This window comes from Anolis sagrei, chromosome 2 (genome assembly GCF_037176765.1).
Source record: "Anolis sagrei isolate rAnoSag1 chromosome 2, rAnoSag1.mat, whole genome shotgun sequence".
Taxonomy (NCBI): domain Eukaryota; kingdom Metazoa; phylum Chordata; class Lepidosauria; order Squamata; family Dactyloidae; genus Anolis; species Anolis sagrei.
Window position 1 is genome coordinate 143,020,147 of NC_090022.1, and position 20,736 is coordinate 143,040,882.

The following is a 20,736-nucleotide window of genomic DNA, read 5'->3' on the forward strand; positions in this document are numbered from 1 at the left end:
CCTTTTTTTCCAGTAAGGGGGGGGGGGGGATCTTTTTCCTGTACCTTTAAAAATAAATAAATAAGAGATCTTCCTTCCTTTTGATACTTTCTCATTGGATTTTTGTTCACCCTTAGGATACCTCCTTGACATAGGTTTTGACATAATTATTCCTATACCATAGGTTGAACCAATCACAGACCTTTCTTGGCAAGATTTGTTCAGAACTGGTAACATAAACATAATAGTACTAGTAAACCAGTACTTAGAACGAGTAGTAGTTTGTTCTTTAACTTCAATAGCAAATGTTTAGCTGGTCATTTTTGGCGCTACAGCAACTGCATTTCAACTTCCATTTGCTTTAACCTTTTACCAAGGTAGTTTTTTAAAAAAAAGTATTTTCACTGTAGTTGAAAGTTCAGCATTGTGATGATCTGAAGTGACTCATGGAACATGAAACTAACTAATAACTTAGCCTGCCATGACCAGACCCTGTCCTTGAAAAATATACAAAAAAATCAGTGGCATAATATTGTAGGATGTCTGCTATATATTAAACAATTAAAAAACACAATTGTATGACTACAAAGGGGGCTGCAGTGCAACAGCAGGTTAAATCGCTAAGCTGCTAAACTTGCTGACCAGAAGGTCAGCGGTTTGAATCCACAGGATTGGGTGACCTCCTGTTGCTAGCCCCAGCTTCTGCCAACCCAACAATTTGAAAACATGCAAATGGGAGTAGATCAATAGGTACCGCTTTGGCGGGAAGGTAACAGTTCTTCATGCAGTCATGCCAGCCACATGACCTCAGAGGTGTCTATGGACAATGCCAGCTCTTCAGCTTAGAAATGGAGATGAGCACCACCCCCCAGAGTCGGACTTAATGTAGAGGGGAAACCTTTACCTTTACTATGAATAGAAAATGCAAGTGGGACTGTGTTTAATAGAGACTTGTTTAAGCTAGCTCATTAAAAGACACGGACCATTACATCTGCCCCACCATAACCTTTTGTTCCTTTTTAGTAAATAGAAAAGATATTATAATTTATACCATCTGAAAATGTTAATTGGAGGCTAGAGGCATAAGAAAGAGCTTTCAGAAACAGCAATTTGTACAGAGGAACTTTGCCTTGGGCATCTCAGGATGGAGAAAATAAAAGGTTTGTCTGTATGAATAGTTAACAGCTCTTAAGGCTGTGCCCCAGTTACCAGTTACCTGAGCCTAGATCTACACTACCATATAATGCAGTTTCAAAATGTAAATTCACTTTATTAAACCGGATTATATGAAACATAGATAGGGGCATGTGTGAGATGAACATGCCAACAAAGGTGGGGGGGGGGCGTTCAGACCCAGGCAACTGGTGTGTATGTAATATGCTAGCCATAATAAAATATGTACTGCTCTTCCAACATTACAGTGTTGGTGTTTTTTTCCAGTAAAGGCTTTTTTTTAATGAAAGTGCCATGTCAGTTGCAATTCTAGTAAAATATGATACAGGCATCTCACTTTCTTTTACTGACAAAATCCAAAAAGGGTTGGAACTCAACCAGATCCTGCACAAGCTTGTAGTCCTCATCAATAACTTTGATAGGCAGATGAATTTGTTTCCATGGGAAACCCTTCTCCCACTGGCTTCTTTTTCTAGCTGTCTTCCTTTCTATCATCCTATCACCTTGTTAGATTGATACTTCTCAGGGACATACCTCTTTTTCTGAGCACATGGCAAGCCCCTAAGCACTCCATTTTGTTCTCCATCTGGTCTTCTATGTACATGGAAAGACACGATACCTTGTCTGCTGTGAGTTGGTTAGATAGCTAGACTCTGTTAACTGCATATTTAGTTCTTTGAATATAGTGTTTTATACCTTTATACAGTTTGACTCTTTCTGAAGCTCAATCACTCTACTACTGGCACTGGAAGCTTCTGATCTGTTGAACTGCTGCTGTTGCTATTGTTTCTGCATTACTATTTTGCATGTTTTTTCCTTGCTGGAAAGCAGTATTTAAGGCAGAAATCAGTAAATTATCATGAGCAAAACTGCACACACACACACATGTTGATTCCTAAGGTGTGTAAATTTACACCAGTATTTAAGGACAAGGCATAACCTTGTTTTCTCAGTGAGGACTGGGATGCTGAGAGAAATCTGCCACCAGATAAGAGGGACACAGAAGCCGATTGCTGTACTGGAGCTACGGAAGGGAACTCTCCCTTAGAAAAAACACACTCAAATTGTATAGATAGAGGGAAAGAAGGTAGGAGCACTTGAAATCACAGTGGGAGTCACCAGCCTTCCTGCTACAGAGGAAAAGGCAGATTTGCGATTCTGTGCAGGTGGATGTTGAGAAACACAACACAGAGCCAGTGGTTTGAAACAGATGGGGCATCCAGCTTGTGAAGAGTTCTACAAATTGTTTGTTGTTGTGGGCTGGACCTCATGGACCAGCCAACACCAGAGCTCCCTGTCGCCGTCACCACCCCCAGCTTCTTCAAGGTCAAGCCAGTCACTTCAAGGATACCATTCATCCATCCATCTTGCCTTTGGTCAGCCCTCTTCCTTTTTCCTTCCATTTTCCCCAGCATAATTGCCTTCCCCAAGCTTTCCTGTCTTCTCATTATGTGGCCAAAATACTTCATCTTGGCCTCTACTATCCTTCCCTCCAATGAGCAGTCAGGCTTTATTTCCTGAAGTATGGATTGGTTGGATCTTCTTGCGGTCCAAGGCACTCTCAGAACTTTCCTCCAACACCACAGTTCAAAAGCATCTATCTTCCTTTGCTCAGCTCTACAAATAGACTGCTAAAAAGACAAATAGGCCATAGAGCAATTCAAGACTGAAGCCAAGAATACTAAAATGACACTGACATATCTTGGCCACATCCAGAGAAGACATAATTCACTAGAAGAGAATCATGCTTGGCAATCTAGACGGCAGTAGGAAAAGAGGAAGAGCACATTCCAGATGGATAGATTCAGTAGAGGAAGCCATAGCTGCTCTGAATCTGCAAGACCTGAACAGGGTTGTTGATGAGCAGGGTGACTTGGGGGTATCTCCTTCATTTGGTTGCCATAGTTCAAACCAGAGTAGCTGCTGGCAGGTTTAAGAAAGAGAAGCTTTACTGCAATGTCCATTTTATCTGGAAAGGCTTCCACTTCTTTGGGCAGGTGTAAAAAAGACACCTTCAAAGAAACACACTATAGGAAAGCTGGGTGTTTGTTTTTAATTTAGCAACAAGCAGTTTTTATGAGCATGGTTTTTAGGTGCATTTTTTTACTCTTCCGCCCAAGTAAATAAGTGTAATTGAATTCTGCCGGAAAAGTATATAAGGAAACATATGGATAATACAGGTCACATTTTAAGCCATGTTTATAGTGTCATTAAAAGAACATGTCTCTTGCTCAAGGAAGCACTCTCAATAATGCATTGTCTGAAGGTTTAAGCAGAATAATTTAGCAGTTGCACAAGAAGATTATATGTGGAGGAGGAGGATTGTGATATGTAAACAGTGACACAGAATCATTTCATTTCGCTCTTTTTTTTCTTTGCCCTTTTTATATGAGAAACATTGAAAGCTGCCCTGGATAGTAATGGTTTCCAGGATTGCAAGCAGAATTATTTCCCAGCCTGTCTTGGTGACATCAGAGATTGAACCAAGATTGATCTATCTATCTATCTATCTATCTATCTATCTATCTATCTATCTTCCTCCTCCTCCCTCCTCCTCTCCTCCTCCTCCTTCTCCTTCTGCTGCTGCAAAACATATCTGCCACAGTCTCTCCCTTGTCCTTTCACTTGTCTGCATAGCTCAGCTATTCATGATAATATAAATTATTGCTTTATTGATACGAAAGACTTGTAAGCTAAATTGGGGATAAATTTTTATTAATGTTTTTACAATCTTAAAGTGTTTGCCAGTCTATCATTTAGACCACAGTCCAGCAGGTGAGGGGAGTCGTCCCTGGAATCATGGGACAACTCATGTTTGACCACTCCAGGAGGAAATAAGCCATCATGGCTATCATTTTGAGTAATTTAGCATCAGGGCTAGTTGTCTTTTAGAGGACATTTTGTGACAAGGGAGTAGGTTTTGCTGTTTACAAATGGAGCTAGAGTTACAGAAAAATGTTTGAGAGTGTACAGTTTGGGTGAGCAATAGTGGTCTACATTGCCTTACTCAAAGTTCAGATAGCTACATGTGAATAAGAAACTTGATATACCCTGCCATAAAATAGTGTGGATCTCCATCCCTCTCTCTTTTTCTCCTTCTTCCTTTCTCTGTAAAGAAAGAGAGAAGTTCACAGAGGGAGATTCCTCCATCACTGAAGGGCTTCTCATAATAGCTACTGCTACTGGTGCTCTGATAGCTGTTAGGAAGAAGCAGATAGTTTGAAGTTAATAAAACAGAACCTGGATTGGTAGTACATCAACAATAAGGGTGAAAAATGTTGATTTTTGGAGTTGTCAATGGGGGAGAGGAGTTAAAGCTCATTAGAGGGCTTAGGAACTATCTCTTACTAGCTAAAATTCTCTTTCCCTACCTGGTCTGGTCTGCCAGACATCTTTGAAAAGGTGGTATGCATTGTTCTTGTGTTGTTGCTTTGTATCTTCAAACCTAACTGGAACCTTTCACAGGTCTTTCTGGGATTGAGAATGTGTGGCCAAGGTCACCCAGTAGGCCTTCACAGCCAAGCAGGAAATTGGACCCTAGTCTTCAGAGTCATAGTCCAACACTCAGCTCTATCACACTGGCTCTCATGCCTTTTGTACTTCTAATGAAAAATGAAGTGTCTTGAAATTCCACCTACTGCTCTACTTTCCCAAGATGAACCTTGCCATTTTTATTTATTTAGTCAACAATTTAGTCAGATGATGGGGGCAAATTTTAATGCGAAGCAACCAACTCTTTCTTCTTTTATGGGATAAAAACACTAAAAATGTCATCTTTCCATGTCAAACGAGTTTCCAGATTGTGATAATGGAAAAAATACATGTGTATGTGCCTTCATTTAATTGGTTTCATTACTGTATAGAAAAGATTACCAAACTCTTGCACTCTCTCAAGCTGGACTTCAGTTCCCATCAGTTATGGTTAGAGGACTGCCATCCAACAACAACAACTGGAATACCTCAAGTTATTCTAACCTTCTTTACTCAATCTGTAGAGCCCAATAACTTTATTTTATTCATTTTGAGATCTTGCATAGAGTGCTTTATTTGAAAATATTTCCCGTGTGTGAACAAGAGCACAATGTCCTTGCCATTTTTGTTTTGTTTTCAAGGTCCCCCCTTACTGAATGCTCTTTTCACTTCTATGGGCCAAACATCAGAATGAGTGCTCATGAAGAATGTGTCCTCATTTTCAAAGCTGCTTCAGGAACAAAAGGGTTGAGAACACATTCATTTTATCTTTCTGTGTATAGCTGAAGTTGAGGTTTGTTAGATACCTAGGCAACTGGGTATAGTTACTTTGGGCTCCGGAATTTATCTATATGCTCATTTTTAGTTAGCCAAGAGATCAATATCCTATTTATAATTCAAGCAGCTGATTTTCAAGATAAGACATTTCAAGATACAATTGGTGTCCCATGCTTAGCATCAAAGTAGATTTTAGATCTTTCTGTAAACCAGTGCGGAGATTAATGATATGCTGTTGAATGTTTCTTCTTTATACTTTATTAATCAGAGTATGTAAAACATACGTATAATCCCAAGCTGCTGGCTATACTAAGAAGATCCGCAGTCTTTCAGTGTATTTGTTTCCTAGAACTGATGTTAATTCACAAAATCATAGAATCATAGAACTGGAAGCACCCCCGCCTCTGTTTAAAAGCCTCCAAAGAAGGAGCCTCCACCACACTCCAGGGCAGAGATCATAAGGTACTGTCTTATAGCAGACCAAAGTATTTGCCAATCCAATGAAGCATTGTTTGGGTTTCCTAGCAGTGGCTCTTCAGGATTTCAGACATGGACATGGCCTTGCCCCTCATTTGCTGCTACAGTCCTTTTCAAGGGAAGTGATTTGGAACTGAGTTGAGCTTCTCTGTCTGAAATATATGAGACTGGACACTTAGATATGGTCCCCACTTGCAAATGTCTCTTTTAGAAACCTGCAGGTATGTGTTAGATTTACTATCTCTCAGAAAGGGTTTAAAAACAACTTTAGAATGGTGAGGTATTCAAATCTTGTCAGTAACTTTTCAGAGAGCACTCGTGTCATGAGAAGTAGCCTATTTGGTCTGGCTCGGTCACTGCTGGGAGCAAACCTCCAGCAGAAGAGGACTCTCCCTAGTGTTTTCAGCAAGACTGGGAAGGATTAAACCGCCTTTGGAACAAGAAGAGGGTCACAGACTCCAGTGATTAGAGGTGGAAGCTGGAGATGAGCTTTAGCTGAGAATCTCTAAATAAAGAAGCCTCTGTGGAGTAGCCCTGGTGGTAGCAGGGGGCTTTGTATCCTTGTACTGGACTTTGGCTCTGCTGCCCCTTGGTTGGATTTCTGGACTCCAACCTTGGTTTTTTGTTTTGTTTTGATTGGTTTTTTTGTTTTTGTTGTTGTTTTTTGTTTTTGTAATTTTGCTTCAGATTCTTTGTATTCCTGAATTCCTGGCTCCGATTTCTGGACTGTGACAACTGATTTATGCAGTTTGACTTCAGTTTGTATTCCCAACTTTCTAGCTTGGCTTCTAAACTCCATGTTTAAGGCAACAGGGAAATTGGGGGGGGGGGGGGAGGTATTCTTTCAAATGGAGTATGATGAGGCACTCTGGGCATGCCAGAGAGAGAGGAGCCTGAATCCAGCCAGCTTACTGAGGCTTAGGCTTCCCTCCGTGTGATGAGAGGGAAGCTTGGATGGTAAGGGGCGTAGGGCGGGCACCACAGAAGTGCTTGTGAAGAGGTTCAAGGGCAAAGGGTGCCTTGTAAATTCTCCAATGCTGCCAGTGGCCCAAATCTTTGTGGATCTTCTGGTTGCCAGATCAAAAAACGGATTTTTTTCCCAACCGAATTTGGGAGAGTCCCGAAATGGGATCTGAGAGTCCACTGAAATGCAGATAGCAAAAACAGAACAGGGTTTAACCGAATTAATTGCACACCCCTAGTATTTACAGAATATCTCCCAAATTTATAAATTCTTAACAATTCATAATTCTGGATTTTAACAACTTCTGCTCCAAAATGTATACATCCTTAACAAAATTAAAAGGAAATGCTGTAAAAGGATGAGAGAAAAATGCAATTTGCAACTGTGCTTTGACAATGCGAGCAGTGTAGGCCACTTTATCCAACCATTAGTCTTCTTTGATTTACTTCTAATGGGGTTTTTGAATATTTTTTTCTTTTTATTGTTCTCATGTCTTTAAGAGTGCTGATCTCAATATCATTCAGTATTTTAATTTGATCAAACAGGACAAGTTAAAATTTGGAATATATGCACTCAGCTCTTTTACTTATTCATGGTTTTACTTTGGGCTCCTGATAGACAAAGTTTCATTCCTTGCTCTTCTCTCCCCCTTTTCTAGGTCACATTCTGATTCCTTTTCTTTACATATTTGTTTTTGTATAAATGTAGACATCTTAAAGCCACAAACTATTGGGAAAGAAATACAGGAGGCCTGTCAAAAGATACTAAAGACAAAAATACAAACAAAGCCAGAATACTTCTTACTGAGTATGACCGACACAGAAATACAACCAGACAAAAATAAAGATATTTTGTTCATATACCTAACTACGGCAGCAAAAATGGTCTATGTGAGACTTTGGAAAACAGATGAAATCCCAAGAACAGAACAATGGTTAGATAAGGTGATGGAAATCATGGACATGGACAAATTGATATTCTTAATGAAACCAATAATATCCACGGACTGGCGACTCTTCAAGGAATATGTGGAAAGAAAGGAAGAAAGAGACAATTTGTTGTTGTTTATTTGTTCAGTCACTTCTGACTCTTTGTGACCTCATTGACCAGCCCACGCCAGAGCTCCGTCGGTCGTCACCACCCCCAGCTCCTTCAGAGACAATTTACCAAAACAGAATTAAGAACTCAACAAAAGATTTGTCCTGAAAATAGAAAGATGAAGAGGGGACAGGATATGAAAGACTAGTTAAAAAAGAAGAACAATATATAATGCAAAGATGAAGAATGGAAGTTGAATTTTCCCCTTTTCCCTCTTCCCCTTCCTTCCTTTTTATTTTATTTTTATTTTTTCTTTCTCCCTCTTTCCCCACACCATCCTATTCTATATCACTTTTTCCCTTATTTAAATATTTATTTTATTCATTTATGAAAAAATACTGAATGATAGATGGGTTTAGCATTACAAAACCTTTTTATATTGAATCTAGGTTGTAGGTTGGGGCCAAGTATGGGTGCGCCACAGATTTTTCGGGGTTCCCATGTATCTCTTGTCATTTTGATTGGAGACAGTGACCCCAAAGCTACACAAAATATTTTCAGTGTTTCTCCTCACGATCACTCTGGGGTAAGCAATTGTAAAAGCAGCAAAAAACACAAAGTAGCCTCTTTCTATAGCTGTTTCTAAATGATAAAGCATTACTTTTGTGTGCCGCACATTCAGAAACCAAATTAACATTTTTGAACAAAAATTAGGTTTTGTGGGGCAGCACATATGTTCCTGTGGGGCACTACATTTAAAAACAGAATTTGTTTTTCTGTAGGAAGCCAAGGCATCCGTGGAAGAGACGAGAACCTTGCGAAGCAGAATCCATCTTGCAGAAGCAGCACAAAAGCAAGCTCATGGGATGGAAATGGACTATGAAGAAGTCATCCGTCTGCTCGAAGGAGAGATCTCCGAGATGAAGATTCAGTTTGCCGAACCTTGTGGCCAAAATAAAGTAAGCACCTCTGTCATCTCTTCTAGGGTTGCCATGGTTTCCTCACTGTTGTCATGTATCCTGTTTTTCATTTTTCTTTCATTTGTTCTTCTAAAGTAGGTCACTGTTTGTTTTGTATTATTCAATAGGCAGAATAATTTGTTCTGAAGATGAAGGCTGGGGGGGGGGGGGGGGGAACTAGAGGCAACATGCAGGCTATGAACTTTCTTTGCCTCAGAGACCACTTTCTTGGGCAAACACACAGCGTGACTTAGTTTGGGTCATTGGTCAATGTGGCACAACTCAAGCGTGAATGTTATGGAACATATAATATGTTCTTTTTATTAAACTAATATGCTTTATTAAAAACAGTAATTGTGTGGTTTGAGATCGTTTTCCAAAAAGTAAGAAATGAAGACTCTAGTGTCAAAAGGCTAAGATTTAAATGAGCCCCACTGAACTCAGAGGGACCTTCCAACTCTAGACAAAGTTACATAAAATTGTGACATAAGGTTCATTTTTATGGCTTCCGGGTATTTTTGTGTTCTTCCCTCCATCCCCTGCCCAGTAAGTTTGTCCACCTTGTAATAGGTATTTGCTATACTACCCAACAACATGCTTAAAGATCTAAAAACCTGTTTACAGTGTTAAATATTACAATAGTAAAAAGGAAAATATTTTGTGAAATGAAATCATAAATAGGATCTGGTTCCAGCTCAGCTTACTTGTCTGAACGTATCTCCCTCTATGAACCATCTCAGAGATTAAGATTGTCTGGGGAGACCCTGCTTTCAGTCCCACCTCCCTCGTGGGTGCGACTGGTGGGGATGAGAGACAGAGCCTTCTCAGTGGTGGCTCCTCGGCTGTGGAACTCCCTCCCCAGCGAAATTAGATCAATGCCTTCCCTCCTGGCCTTCAGAAAAAAAGTAAAAACTTGGCTATAGGACCATGCCTTTACGCAGTAAGCATCACGAGGAATGATCAGGATTATGTGCAATAGATACTGATATTTGGAACGGCTCTGGACTATGATTGTTGGATTATGTTACTTTAATGTTTATATTAATATGTTTTTAACTCCATGTTTTAATGTTTAAATGTTGTTGCATTTTTATTAATTAATTGATAGTTTATGTTATTATCGTTTTATGTTAGGTTTTTATGTATGTGAAGCATTGAATTTTGCCAGTTGGAAACTGTTTTGAGCAGTTTTCATCTAGTCTCTGTTTAAAAAGGTTGCCTTGGAGTGGCCTATTCCACTGTCAAACAGCTCTTATTATCAGAAAGTTCTTCCTAATATTCAAGTGGACTCCGTTTTTCCGTATCCTTGTGTGGAGAGCAGCAGAAAACAAGCTTTCAGCATCCATTCAAGTATTTAGTCATGGCAATCATGTCAGCTCTTCACTTTCTCCAGGCTAATCGTACCCACTTAAGCCACTCCTCAATAAAGCAGTAAAACAGTAAAATATTTAATTACCCTCACTAGAGATCATTTTATTCAACGGTCAGTTTGTATTAAACGACATCAACTTTTTTGTCTTTTAAGGCAATGGGCATGGGAAGGAGCCATGCTCCTCATTTGTCTTCTGTTAAAGTATTAAAAAAGAAAAAAAATATGCTGCAAAAATAGTAGCAGTCTGTCTGCTTATAGAAACCTGTTCCTAAGAGAGCTTATAATTTTTCTTTTGAGGAAAGGAAGATTTAAAATCAACCTGACAATGTGAGTGGCACTAGGTATTCCAAAGAAAATGGCAGATTGTGGGTGCCTCTATAGTTCCTGGTTGTCAGGTTGTTTTTTTTCAAAACAGACTGAACAAATAGAACTTTCTAAATTCTTCCTGTCTATTAAAATAAGTAGCTTCCGCTATGGTATTTTATTATTATTGTTATTGTTAGATGAGGCCATTCAAAACATATAAAAGCAGTTGCCATGGGTGATTTTTCTTTCCATCTTCATATGTACACACTAAACCTGCTATGGCACTCTTTTGCTTCCACATCTTGAAAACCTGACTGTGGAGTAAAGGTTGAGGTTTTTGCCCCCATCTTCTCAGTTCAGAAATTCAGTTACTACCACTCATACTAGACTGTCCCCATCTTTATCCTGTCTTGAACCTCTTGAACGTAAATACTGGTAAATGCCTTTTCGTTCATTCCTTTTGTGTAGAGTTGTTCATTGTCACCGTGCCCTTTTTGGCTACACAAAAATTAAAATAAGAACTATAGTTACATTGTGTAAAAGGGCTTTTAAAAAAATGCTTTAGACTAACCTCACCATATTTGTGATTTTAATTCATCTTTCTAGAAAAATTTCCATCCTTGTGAGTGGTTACTTACAGTCATAGAAACCAGTAGGTACCATTCATTTCTGTGGCACCAACATCGAGTAAGTTATACCAATCAGAATCGCAGGTTCTGCTGACCCCCATCTGTGTCAAGGGACAAATACAACCTCCACCTGAACATGGACCCTTATCATAGATAACTTTACTTTTTCCTGTAGAAATGAGTGGGTGATCATAGGCATCTGGGTAATCCCATGCTTATGTTGCTGTTACTATTATTTTTTGTTCATATTGTGATTTTGTATGTTTTGATGTTGTTGCTTGGAAACCGCCCTGATTCCCTTCAGGGAGCTAGAGCGGTATATAAATAAAGTTTTATTATTATTATATTTATATTTATAAGGAAAAACAAACACAGTCCATTGTTAATGTGCAACTATGAGAAGCTGCGTATGAGTAAAGGAAGAGGGGAAGGCAAGAATTCATGGCAATAGGTACCTTTCAACATTTCACAGATGGACCTGGGGGACATATGACCAAACAATCTTAGAACATAGTCAAAATGGAAAAAGCTACTAAAGTTACTCAGATACACATCACACTAGAGCAGTGGTTCTCAGTCTGTGGGTCCCCAGATGTTTTGGCCTTCAACTCCCAGAAATCCTAACAGCTGGTCAACTGGCTAGGGTTTCTGGGAGTTGTAGGCCAAAACATCTGGGGACCCACAGGTTGAGAACCACTGCACTAGGGAATGAATCCACTTTAAATCTGGCTTCTGCCTCCTGTTAAGGGCTCCTTCCTAAATTATAAGCCCCAGAATTCTGCAGGAGGCAGCAACTGGATTTAAAGTGGATTCATTCTCCAGTGTGCTGAGGTCTTGTAGGACAGCTCCAGCAGTTTGCTTTTAATTAAATGGCAAGGCTCCAGTTCCTCTATAGTATTAATTGGGTGAAAACTACTTTTACCCTTTGCAACAAACTGATGCCAAATGCGGGAAGTGGGAGAAGGATAGAAAAATGAAGACATTTTAAAAGTAGTTGAAAAAAGTGTAATGGCAGAAAATTAATCAGGATTGTCCCTACCAAATTGCGACAGTTGAAGGATATGAAGAGTCTCGCTTAATGCTGATGTGAGGCTAACCTTGCCATTAAGCAGGATGAAATAGCTGCCTCAGGCAGCATCATAAAAGAGTAGCAAATAGTTGACATTTCTACTACCATTGATGGAGAGAAAGGTGCTGGTGGGATTTTCTTCCACATGTTGCCAAATAACTTGCCTAGTTTTGGACAGAATGCAACTTGTCCTTGATAAGTTGGGGCAAGGGAGCTTCTCACTGCTTCACACCAAGAAGCAAAATGTCTTGGGCATTGCTATATTTACAGATACTACTTCATGTACAATCCAAGTACTCCCAACATACAACATGCATTTTGTTAATTTACCTCTGATAGTTTGGGCCAGAAGGAGTGACGGAGCTGATTGCGTAAATACTAAGATATTTCATTCAACATTTCCAGCTTTGCAACTCTTAAAAAGAACCTCCCTGAATAAAATTAGCTTGAATAGTGAGGGAATGAGTCACCTTTAATGATTCTGGTATTGTGGAGACTTTCTCAAATCACAACAATTTTGATTGCAATTTTTTCTTCTTTTCTTTCTAGTTGGGAAGAATAGGTAGAGAATGAATTCATTGATAAATTCTTGGCATGTTTCAGAGAATGGACTTGTACTTGTTAATAATTTTGCTATGGTTATATAAAGTGGAAATGTGACTGCAGTGACATATAATATTGGGGAGGATTATATGTTATTCACAGTCTGTGATATATAGCATTCTCCTCTCCATACCTTTACCTCCACAATGTCTGTTTTCCAAAACCCAGAAAAAATCCCCAGTAGCCAGAGCAAGGCTTATCCAACCCGTGGCCTCTGGGCAGCATGCAGCTCAGGACGTCTATGAATGTGGCTCAACGCAAAATCTTAAACTTACTTAAAATATTATGGTTTTTTGCAACTTGATTGCTCGATTCTTGAGTGTTAAATTTGTCAACAACAACAGAATATAATAATCAGAGAATGTTAACGCCTACAAATATCGTATTTGTAATTTGTATTAGAAACAGCAAACAGCTGTTTCTAATACAAACAGCTCAGCCAGAAGATCTACTCAACAAGTTTTAAAAGTCTCTTCAGAATAGAGCAGCACATAATTAGGATTATTATGTGAAGACTTCTCGTGATGGTGGATATCATGAAAATTATCCATGGTCCCTTTTTTCTCATCAGCTACCATTAGTGTTAGTGCATTTTATATGTGGCCCAAGATAATAATTCTTCTTCCAATGTCACACCATTATACATGTATGTAAAGTGTTTTATCCCACTGATTAGCCTAGCCTTGTAATGCCTATTTTTTAATTTGTACCAAATAGGGCCTTATTAGGGATGTGGTACAGTTCTGTTGCCGCCCCCCCCCCCCCCCCCCCCCGAAATGGTTTTAAGTCTTCCAAACTCAGAAGTGTTTCTCATCACACTTTGTTTCAAGACATCTTCCCTGCTGGGCCTAAAATCACAAGTTGAGAACATACCACATTTTCCTCCCTATGTCCCTAAAAGGGTGCAGAAGGCCCTCTGGGATCTGGTAAGAGACACTACAGCAGTGGTCGCTAGCCTACAGCAATGGCCCCTGCCAATTACTTTGGATGTAATGAAGTAATGTTCTCTGTGTTACTAAAAAGGGGCAAAAGTACCTCCCACCACAGGCCATCCAAAGAGATTTAGCTGCTTAAACCAGAAAAAAATCAGTCCTCTCTGCACCACTAATTCCACTTCAGAAGTTGAGTGGGCTGGCTCTTGACTCTTTTGACACCCTTCACCATACCTGATGTCAATAAGCTAGTTCAAGGGCACAGAGTAGGTTGGGTGACACACACAGCCCTCTCTCTTCCAATATGCTCGTTTTCCCTCTTTTAAAACTGTCACTTGCTTCAATCTCCTTCAAAGTGCAGCAGTCTTCCTCACCACTACCCTATATGGCTGTTTGATAGCTGCACCTACACTTATATGGATTGTACAACGTGTTCACATGAGTAAACATCAGAGAAACCCATGCATGTGTTCTGATGTCACAACAATATGTAGGGCTTCTTTGTGTCCTTCCTCTCTGCATGGTAGTTGGATCTAGGAACAGATCCTGGTACAAGAAATCCCCCTGAACCACATTTCCTAGTCGTCGTCCCCGGGGGGGGGGGGGGGGGGATGGGGATTTTATTTGATTGTGTCACTTTCGCCTTACCACCACCATTATAGATCTAGACAAAGGTCTTTTTCCAACTGAAAGTATCCTAGAAATTGACCAAGAGAGGGTTAAAAAAAAAAGATGAGTTTGATCTCCATCCCTGTAAGAAGAGTTGAAAAACAATTTGAGGGATGATGATTATGTTTATTGAAGGTGTATGCAGAAACATAACCTCCACAAAGAAATGTTACACGCGCCTTTTGTAGTGGTAACAGTATGCTTTTGATATTTCTTTTCCCATACTTCTGGTTTGATCGCCTCACTGAATTTATTTATTTCTAGGATGGCATCCAAGATTTAAGGAAGAGGATTACTGTGCTTGACTGTCAGCTGAGAAAATCTGAAGCAACCAAAAAAACATTTGAGGTGGCAACTGAAAAGTTGCTGCAGTTTGTTGAGGTAAAACAGTAAAGCATGATAACTACAATTTTTGTTGTTATTGACTTCCTTCAAGTCATTTCCAACTTAACTGACCCTAGGGCTAACCTATCAAGGGGGTTTCTTGGCAGAATAAGGTCTTATTATTCCACCAGCATCAAAGTGAAGGCCAAACAAAATAAGTAAAGGTAGAACTGATTAGTTCTGACATGGAAATTTCAGCAAACTGACCAAGAGCTATTTTAAGAAGGTCAGAGTCAGAAATTATGTGATAAGGTGGCCTAAGTGGATGGGAGAGATAATTGAAGAATGGCCAGAACCTAAATATAGATGCCCTGATATGTATAATGTTATGTAATTGCATTGAAGATTATTAAGTTAATTTTAATTATGAAACTTTTAAAAATAATTGCTGAATGCTTCTACCTAATCTTTCTATTTTTCAATTGCATTTCCCTTTGCTGGACAGACCACTGGAAGCCAGAAAAAGGTGTTTATTTTACTAAGCAATTAGATAGAACATTGCTGTGATGATTTTGCGTATATGTCCACAAGGACAAGGTGCCCCCCCCCTTCCTTTTGTGAAAAGTGAAAAACTGAGACTGGACCTAGGATAGTCTTCAAAGAACCAGATCATTGTTTTCCTCCAGCATTGGGAAAAAATCTTTTAAGAATTACTTTTTCTTTATAAGAGGGGTGGGTGGGCAATTGCTAAGGCTTTTCTTCAACATTTTTATTCATTTCTATTTGTTTCTGTTCTGTCCTAATTATTATGGGAATATAACAGCTGATTGGGAATGTGACATTAGCAGAATTAGGAAAGTGATATAATCACACTCCCATCTTAGCATATATACAGTGCCACAGCTACAGAGCCTTAATTTTGACCCAGATGCATGAGTTTTAATGAACTACATAGCACCATAGACCATAAAGTTCTAGGTATGTGTGGATAACTAGGACCACAAATAAGGGAGTCCATGTCTGGTGAGAGCATACTAAACCAGATAGGCCAGGACAGAGAAACCAACCCAAGTTGAAGGCAAGTCACAGGTTTATTCAGTTTAGCCAAAAAGAAGGCAAGTACAGAAATTTGCTTCAAAGGTACAAGCATAAGCATACAGAGACATTTTTTTCAGTTTTGCCAGCAATTCAGACTTCCCGCCCGCTCCCCTGATTGGCCAGAAAAGATGCTGGCTAGAATCCATTGTAGGATTGGCCGGGAGAGTGAATGGCAGCCAGGGATTGGTCAGAGTGAAGGACCAATCAGCTGCAGAGACATCCCCTGGGAGGGCACAGTCCAGGGAAAACAAAAGATAAAGATATAGTGATGGGCAAAAATGTCCAGTTCCATGCCAAACAAAGGCAGGAGCTTTGGGAAAAATGGTGTGTGGCTCCTGGAACAAAACGTAGTGATTTTAGGTAATCAAAGGCTTGGCTGTTTATAAAGAGGTTTAACACATGTACATACTCTAAGCAGTTGTTTCTGCACACAGCAATCTCTCAGCCTCCAGTGAGCCGTATAGCTGGACAAACATGTCTGGGTTTATCTGGGCTGACAGGAAGTCACCCATCTCTGTATGAACAGTGGACTTGGTGATTATCTTGGTTTGGGAAATGGCCAGAGGGGCTTGTCCACCCTTCCTGTCCAGGAAATCTCTCAGTGGGGAGATTAATGTCTCTGGGCTTATCTGATTATATTTTGGTAAAGAAGTTTATCATATACTAGCTTGGGTACCCAACATTGCCCGGGTTATTTGAGTCAATTTTTAATTGTACAAAATGCATAAGGTTGTAGATTAACTAGAATTGACATCATCTAGGTTAACCTCAAGAAATTCCATCAGTACTTAAAGTTTGTTATGTTGGGCAAGTTTGCTCTAGATGCCTCCTCGGTGGCATAGAGTGTTCTCTCTAGCTGTAGGGTAAACGACAACACCCACTATGGTGAGTCAGTCCTCTCAAACCCTCCAGTAGGTTGAGTTAGTCATGGGGGTTCTGTGTGCCAAGTTTGGTTCAGGTCCATCATAGGTGGAGGTCACACTTTCTCTGGTTGTGGATGAACTACAACTCCCAGAAAGGAAGATCCGTTTCCCCCCAAATCCCTTCAGTAATCAAATTTCAGCATATTAGGCTTGTGTGCCAAGTTTGGTCCAGATTCATTGGTGTTTGGGTTCACACTGCTCTCTGGGTGTAGGTGAACTATAATTCCCCCAAATCAAGGGGAATTTTCCCCAAAGATCTCCTGTATTTTTTGCTGGTCATGGGGCTCTGTGTACCAAGTTTGGTCCAATTCCATCTTTGATGGAGTTCAGAGTGCTCATTGATTGCAGGTGAACTATAAATCCCAGTACCTATAACTCCAAAATGTCCAGGCCAATTCCCCCCCCCCCCCCCCCAACCCACCAGTATCTGAATTTGGGCATACCGGGTATGCATACCAAGTTTAGTACAGATCCATCTTTGTTTGGGTTCATAGTGTACTCTGGATTTAGGTGAACTACAACTCCTATAAATCCCTCTAAAGACCGCCATTATTTTTTCTTCGTCATGGGGGTTCTGTGTGCCAAGTTAGTTCCAGGTCCATTGTTGGTGGAGTTCAGACTGCTCTTAGATTGCAGGTGAACTATAAATCTCAGTACCTACAACTCCTGTAAATCTTGGCAAATTCTCCCCAAACCTCTCTAGTATGTTCAGTTGTTGATCAATTCCTCTATTTGCTGTGTGCCATAGAAAAAAATAGGAAAAGGTTATGGAATAGGCAGTGGGCAGGGTCATGCAAATTCCACACCAATGGAGAGAGTCAGAAACACTGGGATGTCTGTGGTGGAGGAAAAACAGAAAATCTAGGATAAAATTGTCCTCGTATGAAAGCCTTCACTTGGGTGGTGGGCATTGTGATGTTTGTGAAGGATATTACCGGGGCTCTTGTACATGTTTACAGGGCTCTCTATAAGTGTCACTGGAGAGAGGGCCATTGGTGTCTCCTGAGCTGTAGAAGCTATAGCTATTTGTGGAAGTGGCAGCATGTCTGTGTAAGTGTTCACCCCAGCCACATGCACACATACATACATTCATACATATTTTCACATTTATCATGTGTGTTTATTATATATGAACAATAGATATAGTATGTAGAAAGATACAAGTTATATAGAAAGTTATAAAGAATAGATAGAATTTATTAAAGGATTAAATACGATAGACTCTATGGGTTTATAGCTGGTGGTGGTTCAGTTTTGATCTTCTGGTGCTTTGAACTTGCACAAGTCTGGAAAGGGTATTTTAAAAAGGAAAAATCATATATTTATTTCTGAGCCCCATTTGGGGGCGGGGGGGGGGGGTAGTTTACTGTGGCTTGATAATAGGTAAACATTGGGTGCTCACTAACTTCCATTACTAGCTGCTTTGACACAGCAGCAACACTTTGTTGGCAATTAGAGGATCATACCGCTTATCCCAGCAAAGCCAGACAGAAAATGCAATAACCATAAATGTACACAACAAACATGCTATTGATTTCAGTGGAATATGAATTGAAGGATATATAGCTAAAGTGGTTTAAGTATAAGGTACCCAAACTATGTGTACTTGCCTTTACAAGCAAAAAACAAGAATAAAATACTATAAGGGTTTTTTAAAAAGACAATAACCAAACATTTCCTTTGCTGTTTGCCAATAGGTTATACCGGAAGTGCTATCAGATTGTTCCACTTCTCTACCCAATGTAAGGTAAGAAAACGTTAGATTATTAAGTTAATGTAGTGAAATCAGTATAAATTGTTACTGACCCTTTGATAGGAGAGTTGAAAAACATTGGCCTTTTACTCATGGGGGAAAGATAATGAGGGACAGTGATTTGTCCAGGACAGACAAGTGAGTCTAATTCAGACGTGGGATTTGAATAAAAGTTTCCCCATTTCAAAACCACCTGCCCTGTGAACTTCATCCTATCGAGCACTTGTTTCAAAGGCTCTAGGAGCGCAAACTGTGGCTTACTGTACATTTTTATGAGCACTCAATGTGTATGATTGATAATCCTCAACATCCAAACACTTTTTGCATTGTAGTGTATCCAACAACAGAAGAATTTGTGATGCTGAATTACCATAAACTGTGTCATAAAATTAATTCTTCTAGTGGAGGAATGAATGGCTGTGGTACTCCAGATGTTCTTGGACTACAGTTCTCACTGGCCTCTACCCATTTTAACCATTGATAAGAGATTATGGAAGTTGTAGTTCAGCAACATCTGGAGATTGTTCTGGGGCACCTTCCACACAGCTGAATAAAATCCCACCTTATCTGCTTTGAACTGGAATATAGGGCAGTATGGACTCTGATATCCCAGATGTTGTGGGATTTTCTGCCTTGATATTCTGGGTTATGTGGCTGTGTGGAAGGGCCCTCAGTGACAGTGATGCTCACGGTCTCAGGCTTTCCCAGAGCTACTACTCAAGATCCTTTAAACTGGAAATACCACCAATAGAACTTAAAACACATTTTCTGCAACAGAGCTGTGATCTTTCTCTAAAGATATTGTTTCACCATTATTCACAAAAGAGTGGTACTGGATAACCACAATTCCTGCTGAATAGCCTTAAGCATGCATTTCAGTCTCTTGTTGGTGGTGTGCCTTCAAATCATATCTGACTTATGACAAATAAAGGTCAAGCTATCATGGGATTTTCTTGGCAAGATGTGTCCAAAGTGGATTTACCATTGTCTTCCTCCGAGACTGAGAGAGGATGACTTGTCCATGATCACACAGTGGGTTTTATGGTCCAGGGGCATTTTAAACCCTGATCTACAGGATTCCTTATCTCATATTCACATCACTGGACAATTCACTTCCATAATCTCCAACACTTCATCGATGAAAGGCAAGATGTGCTGCAAGATTCTAAACCCTCTTCTCCTCTCTATCCTAAGTTAAGTGAGTGTAAAGAACTCTTTGCAGTTTAGAACAAGTTTTTTACAGTCAAAATAAGATAATGACAAAAGGAGAAAGTGGGATGGCAGAGGATTGACCCTGCCAAATTAGGACAGTTGAAAAGTATGCAATTCCAAATGCCTGTTGGAATTATTTCAACAAAAGATGAATGTTTGTTTAAATAGTAGTTTTTACGGTCAAACCCTATTCTTCTGGCCATTTGGGAGAAACCAATGCTTTCTAGTGGCTACTCGGTATCCCTTTTTTCATGTCTCTTGTTACTTTCTCTAGTATTAGAAGTGCCATCCATTCACCCACACAGAGGAAATAAATAAAGCACAGAGATATAAACCCAATTTTCCTAGTTTCCAACAGACCTCACAACCTCTGAGGATGCCTGCCATAGGTGTGGGCAAAATATCAGGAGAGAATGCTTCTAGAACATGGCCAAACAGCCCGAAAAACCTACAACAGCCCAGTGATTCCGGCCATAAAAGCCTTCAGCAATACATTAAACACAACACAAATATGGAGAGACGTTGTTTATACATTCTACCAGGGCTTTCAACAGTACCAGCCAAACCAAAATGAAAAATAGCAACTTAGGGATTAGCTGTTGGAGTCATACTTAGAATTAAAGAAAGGGATGCCTTCTGAGAACATCTTCAAGGCAGGAATTTGTTTTCTGTACCAGAGCTAAGCTTACCGTTCTTCAGTCATAGACTTATTCCTGGTTTTGCCAGAGCAGTAGAATTATAGAATGAGAGAGTGGGAAGAGACCTTATAGGGCATTCAGTCCAACCACCTGCCAAGAAGCAGGAAAATCCCATTCAAAGAACCCCCAACAGATGGCCATACTGCATCTGTCAAGGGTACTTTGAATGCGATTTTCAAAGTATTCATTTCAGTTGCCTGTTTCATTTGTATCTGTCTTTAAACCATTCAGCATCACAAAACATGAGTTTCAGGATTGCTCAGAGAAATGCCATAGATCTCAGATTAGCTGCCATCCACCTTTTAGACAG

General features: G+C 39.9%; 1 protein-coding gene across 4 annotated transcripts in view; it reads left to right on the forward strand.

Moving 5' to 3' along the window:
• The window catches only part of STXBP4 (syntaxin binding protein 4), a 141,859-nt gene that overhangs the window by 61,262 nt on the left and 59,861 nt on the right, over nucleotides 1–20,736 (forward strand). For 3 of the 4 annotated variants that reach the window (XM_067463931.1, XM_067463930.1, XM_067463929.1), the window contains exons 17-20: nucleotides 8,662–8,838; nucleotides 14,683–14,799; nucleotides 15,248–15,268; nucleotides 18,461–18,510. In XM_067463931.1, the coding sequence (XP_067320032.1) occupies nucleotides 8,662–8,838; nucleotides 14,683–14,799; nucleotides 15,248–15,268; nucleotides 18,461–18,510 (365 nt within the window). The remainder of the gene's footprint in view (nucleotides 1–8,661; nucleotides 8,839–14,682; nucleotides 14,800–15,247; nucleotides 15,269–18,460; nucleotides 18,511–20,736) is intronic. The other variant, XM_060763996.2, reaches the window with a different exon arrangement.